The following is a 14,072-nucleotide window of genomic DNA, read 5'->3' as shown; positions in this document are numbered from 1 at the left end:
GGCAACTAGGAGGGGGGAGCTTAAAGAACTTGGGAGGCAGAGGTAGGAGTATCACTGTGAGTTTGAGGCCAGCCTAAAACTACATAGTAAATTCCAGGTCAGCCTGGGCTAGAGCAAAACCCTACCTCAAAAAAAAAAAAAAAATTTTTTTTTTTAAATAAGACTGGGTGAGGTGATGCATGCTTTTAGTCCCAGCACTCAGGAGGCAGAGGTGGGAGGATCGCTGTGAGTTCGAGACCACCCTGAGAATACATAGTGAATTCCAGGTCAGCCTGGGCTAGAGTGAGACCCTACCTCGAAAAACCAATAAGTAAAGAAAGAAAGGAGGAAGCTGGGAATGGTGGCACATGCCTTTAATCCCAGTACTCAGGAGGCAGAGGTAGGAGGATTGCCATGAGTTGAAGGCCACCCTAAGACTACATAGTGAATTTCAGGTCAGCCTGAGCTAGAGTGAAACTCTACCTCAAAGAAAAGAAAAATAAAATAGGGCTGGAGGGATGGCTTAGTGGTTAAGGCTCTTGCCTGTGAAGTCTAAGGACCCATGTTCAATCCCTCTCCAGATCCCACTTTAGCTGACACACAAAGGTGAGGCAAAGGTAGAACTAGGTGGCGCATGTCTGCAGTTTGATTGCAGCCTCCCTCCCCTTTCTCTAAAAAGTAATAAAATAAATAATTAAAATAAACAAACTAAAGCCAGGCTGAAGAGATGATTTAGGGGTTAAGGCACTTGCCTGCAAAGCAAAAGGTGGGTACACACCTTTAATTACAGTACTCAGGAGGCACAGAGGTAGGAGGATCACTGTGAGTTCAAGGTCAGCCTGAGCTAGAACAAGACTCTATGTGGGAGGGAGGGGCTGTTATTGATAACAGCCACTCTTTCACTACTTCTTACCCTAGGTCAGGCTGTTATAGCCCCCACACAGCAGCTATTTCTGACTCATCAAAATGCAGGTGAATAAAGGACATAGTCACACTTGCAATGCCTTTATAAGAGGAAGTTTTATTGTTAATTATTTACCATAGTAGTTTCAGAAAGAACAGATTAGCTCAGTCCAACATGATTTGCAGTTGGCAAAATCTAGTGAAGCAAGTGTTCTGATTGCTAAGGATTTAATTTGAATGCTTTTGATACTTAGCCATCTAACACTTCAAACATAATCCAGAATAAATGCATCATCTCCATTTCACTTTAATACAACACCTACCTCGCTTCATTGTGGAAATATCTTCATTAACTGATTCCCAGAGGAACAAAGTCCCTGGGGAATATATCCTTGAGGACAATGCACAGAAAGAAAACTTGAAATAAAACTCTGTATAATTTACTAATCTAAGGAAACAAAACCTTCCAATATATTAAGAAATAAATCCAGTTACAAATGCACTAATAGGTCTATGTGAAGAAGTTTTGGTATAATAACTGAAAATAGCCAGCTATTTACAAGATACACAAGCAGGAACAGTGCACCTAGCTCAGCAATTGCCCTCAGAATCCAAAAGTGTTCTCTCCACTGTAGGCCACATACAAGAATCCATCTTCATCTTTTTCCTTCTCGTAAAGCTGTCCCATAGTTAGGCTTGAAAGAGAAAAACAAAACAAAAGTCATTGAGCATTGAGTCCAGATAACAGGAAGACAAAGAAGGCCCAAGGATAAGGTGCTTGCTTGAACACTGGTGGTCAGAGGTAAAAATAATTTAGCTCTCAGTGCCTGCTGTGACCTGCAATCTGTTCTACTGAAAGGAAATAGCCCTGAAAAGATTAAGAGCTGAGGGTGTAGCTCAATTAGTAGAGTACTTGCCTAGCACGCATGAAGGCCTGGGTTTGATCCTTAATACCACATAAAACCAGGCACGGCAGCACATACCTGTAATCTCAGGTGAAAGGCTGGAGAATCAGAAGTTCAAGGTCATCCTTGGCTACACAAATAACTACAGGCCAGTTAGGGCTACATGAGACACCACTCATGTAGAGAGAGAGAGAGAAAAAAAAGTCAACTCCTTGAATGAGGGAGACATCTGAATGCCTTTAGAGGACAGGGGAATAACTAAGTGAAAAGACCCATCCCTGTGTGACCAGGGAACCTTGTAAAAAAGAACATATTGGGCTGGAGAGTTGACTTAGTGGTTAGGGCACATACCTGCGAAGCCTAAGGACACAGGTTCAACTCTCTAGGTACCACATAAGCCAGATGCACATAGTGGCACTATGCATCTGGAAGTCATTTGCAGTGGCTGGAGGCCCTGGAGCATCCATTCCCACTCTCTCTGTCTCTCCCTCTCTTCTTCTCTCTCTGTCTCTCTAATAAATAAATAAAAATAAATCTTAAAAGAAAAACTTTTGAAAAAAGAAACATTCTTTAAAAAAAGAACATATTAGAAACTAGAATTCACTCAGTAGCCTCTCAGGGTGGCCCCAAACTCATGGTGCTCCTCCTACCTCTTTCTCCCTGCTGAGATTAAAGGTGTACACCACCACACCCAGCTAGGGGGTTCATTTTCTGTGGAAGCTACCAAGCCAAAAGCTTTGGAGAGATGGCTTAGTGGTTAAGGCGTTTGCCTGCAAAGCCAAATGATCCTGGTTCAATTCTCCAGGATCCACATAAGCAAGATGCAAAAAGGGGCACAAGAATCTGGAGTACATTTGCAGTGGCTCAAGGCCCTGGCATGCCCAGTCTCTCTCTCTCTCTCTCTCTCCCCCACTCTCTACCTCTTTCTCATATAAATAAATAAAATATTAAAATATTTTTAAAAAACCCTCTAGGGCTGGAGAGATGGTTTAGCAGTTACGGCATTTTCTTGCAAAGCCAATGGATTCCAGTTCGATTCTCCAAGACCCACATAAGCTAGATGCACAAAGGGGCACATGCAAATGGAGTTTGTCTGAAGTAGCTGGAGCCCTGGCGTGCCCATTCTCTCTCAAATAATCCTGCTGGAACTGAGCTGATAACCTCCTATATGTAGACCAGCTGACAGAAAGCTGGAAGAAGCCACTCTACATGTAGTTCAATGGGAGAAAGACATACCACCAGTGAAGACACTCAACAGCAGACACTGCAAGCCTTATAATTGGCCAGCCAGGCCAAATGAGCCAATGGGTGCAATAGTGGCACATCTGTCATTGGGGGAAACCAACTGCCCTCCAATTAGACTGGAGGCCCGCTCCATGGGGGGGAGAAACATCCCTAATACTGAAAACTTAAAACAGGGGTAGTCATGAGCCCTAGGGGTGTAACATCTGCTGATGTCTGGAAAAATGTATATACTATGCTTATCAAACTGCCCAGTAAGCACTTAATATTTATACCCTTATATTAATGTTACTCTCACTTTGGGTAGAGAATCTTCTCTTTTCAGATGGCAGTGACTTTGGGATGACTCAGAAGGTATCATGGTGCTGGAAAGAAGTGACTGGAGTACTGAATAACATCTCGAGCATACCTTCCAAGGCTCAGAGTCTAATGTGGAAGAGGTAGCAGAAAGAATGGAAGAGCCAAAGGAAGGGTAGGACTCCTTACAACGTGCTCCCTCCAGACATAAAATGGCCTGGATATCCATGACCTCATAGTGCCTGACACTACCTACACAAGACCATCATAAGAGGAGGAAAAGACCATGACATCAAAATAAAAGAGAGACTGATTGAGATGGGGAGGGGATATGATAGAGAATGGAATTTCAAATGGGAAAGTGAGGGGGGAAGGGTATTACCATGGGATTATTTTTTAAAATTTATTTTTGTTATTTTTATTTATTTGAGAGTGACACAGAGAGAGAAAGAGGCAGACAGAGAGGGAGAGAGAATGGGCACACCAGGGCCTCCAGCCACTGCAAATGGACTCCAGACGCGTACACCCCCTTGTACATCTGGCTAACGTGGGTCCTGGGGAGTCGAGCCTCGAACTGGGGTCCTTAGGCTTCACAGGCAAGCACTTAACCACTAAGCCATCTCTCCACCCCACCATGGGATATTTTTTTATAACCATGGAAAATGTTAATAAAAACTGAGAAAAACACACACACACAAGAATCTCACAAAAAAACTCCGAGGGCTGAGTGATGACTTAGTCATTAAGGCAGATGCCTGTGACGCCTAAGAACCCAGGCTCAATTCCCCAGTACCCATATAAGCCAGATGCACATGGTGGCATGTGTCCAAAAAGAAAGAAAAAGACCCTCTAGTGCAAGACACTACCTAGAAAAAAAGAAACAAACAAAAAGGCCCTCTTACACTTGGATTGCTGAGGAAGGAGGGTAACTGTGAGTACAAGGCAAGCCTGAGACTATATAGTGAAGTCCAGGTCTGCTTGAACTAGAGAAAAATCTTATCTCCAAAAACAAACAAAAAAGACCCTCTCACGTTGGGCTGGGGAGATGGCTCAGCTATTAAAGATGCTTGCTGGAGAATGGAATTTCAAAGGGGAAAGTGGGGGGGGGGGGAGGGAAATACCATGGGATTTTTTTTATAATCATGGAAAATGTTAATAAAAATTAAAATAAAAAAATAAAGATGCTTGCTTACAAAATGCCTGCCTATGTAAAGCCAGACAAAGTATATGCAACTAGAGTTCATTTGCACTGACAAGAGGGCCCTGGTGTGCCCATATACACTAATTCCTTCATATTCATTGTCTTTAACTCTCTTTCATGAAAATAAAAATAAAACAAAAAGCTCTCATTGTTATCTAGGATCCAGAGAACCCTTTCCTAACCTGGGAATGTAATTCAGTGGTAGAGTACTTGCCTAACATGTGTCATACCGTAAGTTGGATCCCCAGCAATGCAAATAAATAAATGAATAATTGCTCAAGCTTCTCAAGAACCCTCCCAAAACAGATTCTTTTAGCATGTGGGTGGGAATGCAGCTTTCTCTATGCCTAAAAACAGCTGCACTGGAGACCCAAGCCAGTTCTCTGCCAAGAAACTGATTTGTCTCAGAGTGAGACTAGTAACACCTACAACCTCATACAAGCTCTGGTCACAGGAATTTACTATTTGAGATGTGGTAGAGTCAACCAGAACTAGCAGTAACTTGCTGATCCAAAGTCACTAGCATGGAGAGGTCTAGGTCAGAATAAATGTTTAAAATGTAGACACAGCAAGGTATACAGCTTAGCTGGTAGAGTGCCTGTCTAGCACATGCAAAGACCAGAGTCAACCCCAGCACCACAGAACCCATGTGTGGTGGCACACTCCTATAATCCCAGCACTGGGGAGGTGAAGGCAGGAGGATCAGAAGTTCAAGTTCTGGGGCTGGAGAGATGGCTCAACATTTCGGCATTTGCTTGCAAAGTATGATGCCCTGGATTGAATTCCCCAGTACCCACATAAAGCCAGATGCACAAAGTGGTTCATGCATGTGGAGTTCATTTGCGCAAAAGGCTCTGGTGCTGCACCTGTTACCTCTATCTCTGTCTGTCTCTCTTACTCACAAATACTTTTTTATTTCTTTTCTTTTTTTCATGGGTGGCCTAGGGCCTCTAGGCATGTGCCACCTTGTGCATCTAGCTTTACATGGGTACTGAGGAATTGAACCTGGGACCTTTGGCTTTGCTGGCAAGCACCTTAATTGCTAAGCCATCTCTCCAGCCCACAGATACTTTTTTAAACGTCCTAACTACGGCCAGATATGGAAGCACATGCCTTTGATCCCAGCACTCAGGAGGCAGAGGCAGGAGGATCACCATGAGTTTCAGGCCCCCCTGAGACTACATAGTGAGTTCCAAGTCAACCTGAACTAGAGTGAGACCTTACCTCAAAGAAACAAACAAGAAAACCCTAACTAAAATAGCAAACTACTCAGCTCTAAGTTCAATACATCTCTCAGAACTGAAGGCCATGCAGCACAGAACAAGCCACTGGAGAAATGGCCACAGAGGCAGCTCTAACACCTCTAATGGGTGAGCTGCCCAGGCTTGCTGGCAAAACTCACAACTAGCCCTGCAATTCCAAGGCTTTCTGCCTAAGTTACTGTGAGATGGCTGCATATGTAGTTCTGTAGCATCCAATACTAACACAGCAATCTTAAAAAGGTTGCCATTCCAGGTTACCAGAAGCACTACCAACTCCAAAACTCCTTTGATTCTCATGGGAAAAGCCAATGACAGATGCAAGCCATGGATGCAATATAAGATGAGGTGGAATTACTGAGTGAAGCAAACCTAAATTACTTAAAGCCTGCTCCCCACTTCATGCAGGATCATAAAGATCCAGGCAAAACCACTTCTCCAGGAAAGGAACCGACCAATAACACAAGCAAGTTTCAGCAGGATTCACATTTAGACTCAATAGTCCTACAAATAAATTAAGGAAGGCTGACCTACAGCTGTGTTGGTAACCAAACACAGTGGTACCATCAGCCCCCAAACAAGGAGGGCAGGTTGTGGAAAGCTGTGAGATCTAGCCTGAGTCACAAACAGGCTGGTCTGTTGAGTACACCTGGCCAGCCATCTGCTGTGGAGCTCACAGTCACGAGCCTCCCCTGGACTTCCCTCTCTCCCTCCCAGACAGGCAGGATGGGTGAGGTGAGGCGGGAGGTCAGTGACCACTATTATGGAATGTGGAAAGGAACTGGACTGCAAAATGAGGATCTCCAAAGATTCTAAAATATAAAGAGGAAGTACTTATTCCTTTTAACTGATATTTCTCTTGTAGAAATACTATGATATTCCTTAAATAGACCTCTTTAGAGAGACACTTACCCATAAATTATCAAAAGTGTTAATTTAGCCCGAGTGTGGTGGCACATGCCTTTAATCCCAGAACTCAGGAAGCGGAGGTAGGAGGATCGCTATGAATTCAAGGCTACCCTGAGACTACACAGTAAATTCCAGGTTTAGTGGTTAATGTGATTGCCTGTGAAGCCTAAGGAACCAGATTTGAATCTCCCCAGAACCCACGTAAGCCACATGCACATGATGGCACATGCATCTGGAGTTCATTTGCAGTGGCTGAAGGATCTAACATGCCTATTCTCTCCGTTCCCCCTCTCTCAAATAAATAATTTTTAATATTTTTTAAATTTTGTATTTTATTCATTTGAGAGAGAAAGAGGCAGAGTGAAAGAGAGAATGGACACACCAGAGCCTCCAGCCACTGCAAACTTCAGATGCATGCACCACCTTGTACCTGGTTTACCTGGGTCCTGGGGAAATGAACCTGAGTCCTTTGGCTTTGCAGGCAAGCACCTTAACAGCTAAACCATGTCTCCAGCCCTTGTTTTTGTTTTTAAAGAAAAAAGAACTCAGCCATGGTAGTGCACACCTTTAATCCCAGCACTGGGGAGGCAGAGGTAGGAGGATCACCATGAGTTCAAGGCCACCCTGAGACTACACAGTGAATTCCAGGTCAGCCTGGATTAGAGTGAAACTCTACCTCAAAAAAGGAACTCAAGTAGTAGTAAATAAAAAGCTGAAGCAGGAGTGGTGGTATATGCCTTTAATCCCAGCACTTGGGAGGCAATAGCCCTGAGTTTGAGGCCACCATTCTCTCTCTCCCTATCTGCCTCTTTCCCTCTCTTGCTCTCTCAAATAAACAAATAAATAAAACTTAATTTAAAAAATACATAATGCCAGGCATGGTAGCGCACGCCTTTAATCCCAACACTCAGGAGGCAGAGGTAGGAGGATCGCTGAGAGTTCGAAGCCACCCTGAGAATACATAGTGAATTCCAGGTCAGCCTGGGCTAGAGTGAGACCCTACCTTAGAAAACAAAAGAAAAGAAAAACATACAAAAAAAATGCATAAGGCAGGTGTGGTGGCGCATACCTTTAATCCCAGCACTGGGGAGGCAGAGGTAGGAGGATCGCCGAGAGTTCGAGGCCACCCTGAGACTACATAGTTAATTCCAGGTCAGCCTGGGCCAGAGTGAGACCCTACCTCAAAAAAAAAAAAAAAACAACAAAAAACATAAGATGCTGGGCATGGTGGCACATGCCTTTAATCCCAACACTTGGGAGGCAGAGGTAGGAGGATCGCAGTGAGTTTGAGGCCACCCTGAGACTACACAGTGAATTCCACGTCAGCCTGGGCTAGAGTGAAAACCTACCTCAAAAAGCCAAAAAAATAAAAATAAAAAATAAGTAGTAGCAGTAAATAAAACTCTTCCAGACATGTCTCTATGCATATCTAGAATCAGTATATAATACTAACTAAATAATTATGACTCTATGCTTATCCCATGTTCAGCTCCACACAGAACAGAAATTTATTCAACTACATACAAGGTTGATCCTTATGCATCTCTGTCAGGCAATGGGGATGGGAAGGCTCCTGCAAACCTGGATTCATCCTTTCTCTAAACCGATTTCCCCAGCCATATTCTGGAGTCTACAAGCCCTGGGTGAAGGTTAGCTCCAGGCTTCCCTAAGGAGGCTGGAAACAGGCTGCCAAAGCCTTTAGGGAGGATATGAAGAAGCTAACTCACACCAGATTTGGGAAGCATACCCTCTGCTGTGGGATTTTCCTCAAAATGCTAAAGATTACACTTGCCCAGAGCCTGGTGATATCACATGCCTTTTGTTTATAAACAATCTTTGTTTTTATTGGTGTTATTTTTTGTTTGGGGTTGGATTTTAATCTATTTAATTTACTTGAGGGGGGGCTGGAGAGATGGCTTAGCAGCTAAGGTGCTTGCCTGCAAAGTCTAACAACCCAGGTTTGATTTCCCTCAGAACCCATGTAAGCCAGATGAACATGGTGACACATGCATTTGGAATTCATCTACAGTGTCTAGAGGCCCTGGCATGCCCATCCTCTCTCTGCCTATCTCCTTCCCTCTTTCTCTATCTCTCTCTCTCAAATAAATAAATGAATAAAATACTCTTCAATTTGCCAGGCTTGGTGGCACATACCTTTAATCCCAGCACTTGGGAGGCAAAGGTAGGAAGACCACTGTGAGTTCAAGGCCACCTTGAGACTACACAGTGAATTCCAGATCAGCCTGGGCCAGAGTGAGACCCTACCTCAGGGGAAAAAAAAAAATTATTTGGGCCAGGCATGATGGTGCATGTCTTTATTCCCAGCACTCAGGAGGCAGAAGTAGGTGAATTGCCAGGAGTTCAAGGCCACCCTGAGACTACACAGTGAGTGAATTCCGGTCAGCTTGGGTTAGAGTTAAGACCCTACATAAAAAAAAAAAAAAAAAGTTATTTGGGGGAGAGAGAGTATGGGTACACCAGGGCTTGTAGCCACTGCAAATGAACTCCAGATGTACATGCCACCTTGTGCAGGTGGCTTTATGTGGGTAGTGGGGAAGGGAACCTGGGTCCTTAGGCTTTGCAGGCAAGCACCTTAATCACTTAAGACTCATCTCTCCATCATCTCTCCAGTCCTGAGTTTGTTTTCTTTAGGACAGATTCCTAATAAAATAATAGTTTCCATTATATTCTCCAGGGTGGCCCTAAACTCAATCCTCATGTTTTAGCCTCCAAAAATCTGGGATTACAAATTAGTCATGAAGACTGGCTAACAAATTTGTTCTAAGAAGAAAACCTCCAACTGCCGGGCGTGGTGATGCACTTGGGAAGCAGAGGTAGGAGGATCTCCATGAGTTCAAGGCCACCCTGAGACTACAGTTAATTCCAGGTCAGCCTGGACCAGAGTGAGATCCTACCTTGAAAAAAAAAAACAAAAAGAAGAAAACCTCCAAAATGAACAAAGAATGGCTGTATGAAGTAAGAAGCAAACATCATTACCCAATATGCAAAGGGCCTGAGGCATTCTCTACATCCCCGAGATTCAGGATTGGAATTTCTCAGTTTCTGGTCATTTAGTCCTAAACTCCTGACTTGGGTTGCATGTAATCTGCTTTAGCACAGACCTAAACCAGACTACAAAGGCAAATGGGAGACAGAAGAATTCTCTTCAAGTACCTGGAGAGAAAATGCCCCTGAAGCAACCTCTGCTGCTGCTCTGAGAATCACTTTTCACTCGCAATATCTATTTATACCTCAAGAACAATGGGGAGGGGACAGATAAGACTTTTATGCCATTTTAATTGCTATATTACCATGAGCCATCAGAGAAATCTTAATGCCTTCAGAAGCCTGCTCCATTTCCTTCCAGAAGTACCAAAGAGTGAGGATGCAGCTCAGAAGTAGAGCACCTGCCTAGCATGAATAAGGCCCAGGAATGGATTCAGAGCACCACAACAAAAATAATATAAAGTGCCAGACAATCAGCATTAAAGAAAATACACTCCTTGCCAGAGGTCCTAATCACCTACCCCCTCCAGGAAGAAGGAAACAAGATCACAAGTTCCAGATAGAGGCGGGCGTAGTAGAGCATGCCTGTGAGCCCAGCACTATGGAGGATCACTGTGAGTTCAAGACTACATAGTGAATTCCAGGCCAGCCTGAGCTAAAGTGAGACCCTGCCTTAAAAAAAAAAAAAAAGTTCCAGATAGTATGATAAGATTTACCTCCTACACTACCTTAAGGGAAGCTGGGAGTGACACTGCAGATGGCCCAGGTTTCTTCCCTCAATAAAAAGAATACCCTTCAATACAATGCCCAGAGACCTATGAATAGAGGCTAAGAGGATCCCAAAGGTGACAAGTATACCTTTGGCAACAACGAAGCTTGCAGAGAAAAGAGCTTTTACAGACCAGCAGCGCCCAGTGGGTAGGTTCTGATCTCTCTCTCTCCCTCCCCTCTCCCACTTCTCCCCACACACTCCACAACCACCACCATGAAAGATTAAGGCCAAGCTAGCCTTTAACTCACAATCCTCCTGCATCAGCCTCCCACATGCTAGGATTACAGGTATTGACCACCAGTATCCTCTGGTGTTTTCAAGGATTTCTAGTGAAACATTTGACATACTGGGCTAGTTCCTAGGACTCCTGAAAGTCTTCCTTTTTAGAAATACTACTTTGGGGGTAACTTGAAACAGAATCAGTCAATAAATTATGACCAGGGATTCATACTGAGAAGACATGTGGAGGCAAAAATTTAGTTGAGTTTAAAGTGCTCAATCAATAATGGGAAAGGACTAAGTTTAGACTAAGTCAGTCCATTTCTCTCCTTCCAAAAGGGTTTAAAACTAGACTATTAAGCCAGGTGTGGTGGTGCACGCCTTTAATCCCAGCACTTGGGAGGCAGAAGTAAGAGAATCACCATAAGTGTGAGGCCACCCTGAGACTGCATAGTGAATTCCAGGTCAACCTGACCTAGAGTGAGACCCTACCTCCAAAATATATATATATTTCTTGCGGGGAAGATGGCTCAGTGAATAAAGTGCTTACCACTTAAGCATGAGGTCCAGAGTTCAGATCCCCAGCTCCCATGTAAATCTGGGAGGTTGTGGCAGCCTGTCTATAATCCCAGAGCATGCCAGATGGATCCCTGAGTAACCTGGCTAGCTAAACTTGCTGAATCAGAGTTCAAATGAGATCCTGCCTCAGTAAAATAAATAAATAAAACATAAAAAGTAATTCAAGCTGGGTGTGGTGGCACATGCCTAAGCACTGGGGAGGTCGAGGTAGAAGGATCACCATGATGAGTTCGAGGCCACCCTGAGACTACACATTGAAATCCAAGACCTTCCTTCAAAATCAAAAAAAAAAAAAAAGTAATTCAACCTCTAGCCTCCACACACAACCACAAACACATGTACCCACAACCCATACACACACAAGCTTCCTATATATATAGGAATCTAAGACTAGAGGTGCATCACTTTTTCAATTTAGGATCTCACTCTATCCCAGGCTGACCTGGAACTCAATGCAACTCCAGGCTGGCCTCAAACTCACAGTAGTCCTCCTACCTCTGCATTCTGAGCGCTAGGATTAAAGATGTGCACCACCACACCTGGAACAGTCAGGAACTCCTTAAAGTGTATTCACACTCCCAAAGGTTTGGATTCTGTAAGCAGCCAAACAGATTTGTAAAACCAGAAGGCTCATCTAGTAAACACCTCTCACCTTGACTGTGGGACTGTCTTATCCACAAACAGGAAGATTGCCTTCTCAGAAGGAAGCTGGATCCTTTTCCTGATGATCCACATGAACTGAGCCACAGTGATGTCAGATGGAACCAAGTACTTCCTTTTATCAATGTCCACAATTTGAGAGCCTGAGACTTTTTCCACAATCACCTGGAAAGCCAAGAGAGGTCAGCAGCTGAGGTTATTAACTCAGTGGTACAGCAAGCGCCAAACATGAACAAAGCCCTAAGTTTGATACCCACCACTGAAAATAAATTAATACTAATTTAGACACAGAGAAATAGAGAAGGGAGGGACAGACAGATAATCAGGACAGCATTTCCTAAAGCTCTGGCTTCACACTGATAAGAGTATGTTCAAGGTAGTTAGTGGGTGCAAGAAGTGCACAGCATGAGAAAATATGCCCATGGCTTAAGAAGCCATACTCTGGAGATTAAGAACCAAGATAAATGTGTTACAGGGAAACCGTAAGTGCTTTTCTGTGGTCAATTATATCTCTTCTCTCTGATCTCAGCATTTAGGAGAGGAATACACCTACTAAGCTTTTCAACACTTAACAGATACAAGACTCTATGCTGAGGTTTCAGTTACAGCCTGTTAATCTAAGATCCCAGAATGGAAGCAAACTACTGGAGAATTAAAATCCCAAGGAGTCAAGCACATGCCTTTAGTCCCACCACTCAGGAGGCAGAAGTAGGAGGATCATAATGAGTTCAATGCCACCCTGAGACTACAGAGTGGATTCCAAGTCAGCCTAGGCTAGAGGGAGACCCTACCTTGAAAAACCAAAATAAAAAAAAAAAAAATCTCAAGGTACACTGGATACAAGAATAGACGTACTAATGGGAATATGTAAAAATTCCAGTCAACCAAGAACTAAGTTTTTCATTTGGCCTGTTGCTTCTCTCTCTAAACAGGTTTCCAATATGTCCAAATAGCTCCCCAAAAGAACAGTTCATAAGCAATTAGACAGTGCCCGGACTTTATGTCCTTCAAAAAAAAAAATCAACAGCAATAACAGAAACCATCTTCCCTATCATGAGAGAAATACAGTATCATATATATTATTGATTAGAAGGCAAAGTTTTCAGTGGCTTTGCAGATGGATGTACCAGTTAAGAAAGGAAGGCAGGGTCAAGATGAAAAAGAGAAGGTAGAAGTTAATGGCTCAAAGTTAAAGATGAATGTCCTGAGACTAAAGTACCACTTTCCAAGACCATAGTAACAGTCTCCCTCCACCATCGTTCCCAAAAGTGGTAGTGACCTGTTGCCCTGTCCTAGAACATGGTTCCTTACATAATTGGCGAGGGAGCCTGGAGGCTGCACACGCTTGCTGGCCTAGTTCGGCAGATTCAGCACCGAGGCACCTGAACAGCACCAGCAGCCCCTCGCGCCCGGACCGCAAGCCGGCCCCACCCCGGACAGGCCAGTGTCCTGCTTCAGCTGGCACTGGAACCTCAACTCGTCAACTGTTGAATGGCCCTGGACCCTGCCAGGGCTCCCAGACCCCAGGGGTGACAGCGGGCTGAGGGGGCGGGGAGTCCACACACTCACCGGAACCCGGTCGGGGTATTTCGCTCTGATCTTCGCGGATTCTACGCATCTGTGTTCTGTGAGAGAAACAACCGGGCTGACCGTCGAGCCTTCCCCGCCGGCCGCTCCTCCACGCCGGGGCGGGCCCCTAACCTCCCTCCGCCCGCGACCTGCGCACGCCCAAGCGCTCCAGCGTTCGCTCCGGTGCTTCCGCGGCCGGCCGCGCTCCTCGGTCCCGGGACTCCCGGAAGGACCCGCGAACGACGGCACCGGGTCAGCGGAAGAAGGCCGCCTAGGTGACAGGGCCTCGGCGACCCGAACCCAGAACGCGGCATCCACCCGGCCCGCCTCGGCCCGGGCCCGGGGCTGCCCGAGTGGGGGAGGGGGCAGCCGGGCTCCGGCCCCCCCGCGGCCTGGCCGGCGGCCGACGCTTACCCAGCGAATGGTCCTCCTTGAACATCCACTTCATGGCGGCGGCGCGGAGGGGACGGAGCCGGCTCTCGGAGCCGCGGACTTCAGCGAAGCGACCACAACAACAACGACGCCGGAGGCAGCGGCGAATACTCGGCAGGCGGGACTTCCGGCTCCCAGAG

General features: G+C 45.1%; 1 protein-coding gene across 1 annotated transcript; it reads right to left on the bottom strand.

Moving 5' to 3' along the window:
• Positions 1-980: 980 nt before the first annotated feature.
• On the bottom strand, positions 981-14,072 carry Gabarapl2 (GABA type A receptor associated protein like 2). Its single transcript, XM_004659606.2, has 4 exons — positions 13,915-14,072; positions 13,501-13,556; positions 11,924-12,096; positions 981-1,577 (listed from the first exon to the last, which is right to left on the bottom strand). The coding sequence occupies exons 1-4, from the start codon at positions 13,946-13,948 to the stop codon at positions 1,487-1,489; spliced, it is 354 nt and encodes a 117-aa protein (XP_004659663.1). The 5' UTR covers positions 13,949-14,072; the 3' UTR covers positions 981-1,486.

Source organism: Jaculus jaculus, chromosome 1 (genome assembly GCF_020740685.1).
Source record: "Jaculus jaculus isolate mJacJac1 chromosome 1, mJacJac1.mat.Y.cur, whole genome shotgun sequence".
Taxonomy (NCBI): domain Eukaryota; kingdom Metazoa; phylum Chordata; class Mammalia; order Rodentia; family Dipodidae; genus Jaculus; species Jaculus jaculus.
Note: the sequence above shows the minus strand (reverse complement) of the source record. Positions and strands in the feature narration are given on the sequence as shown.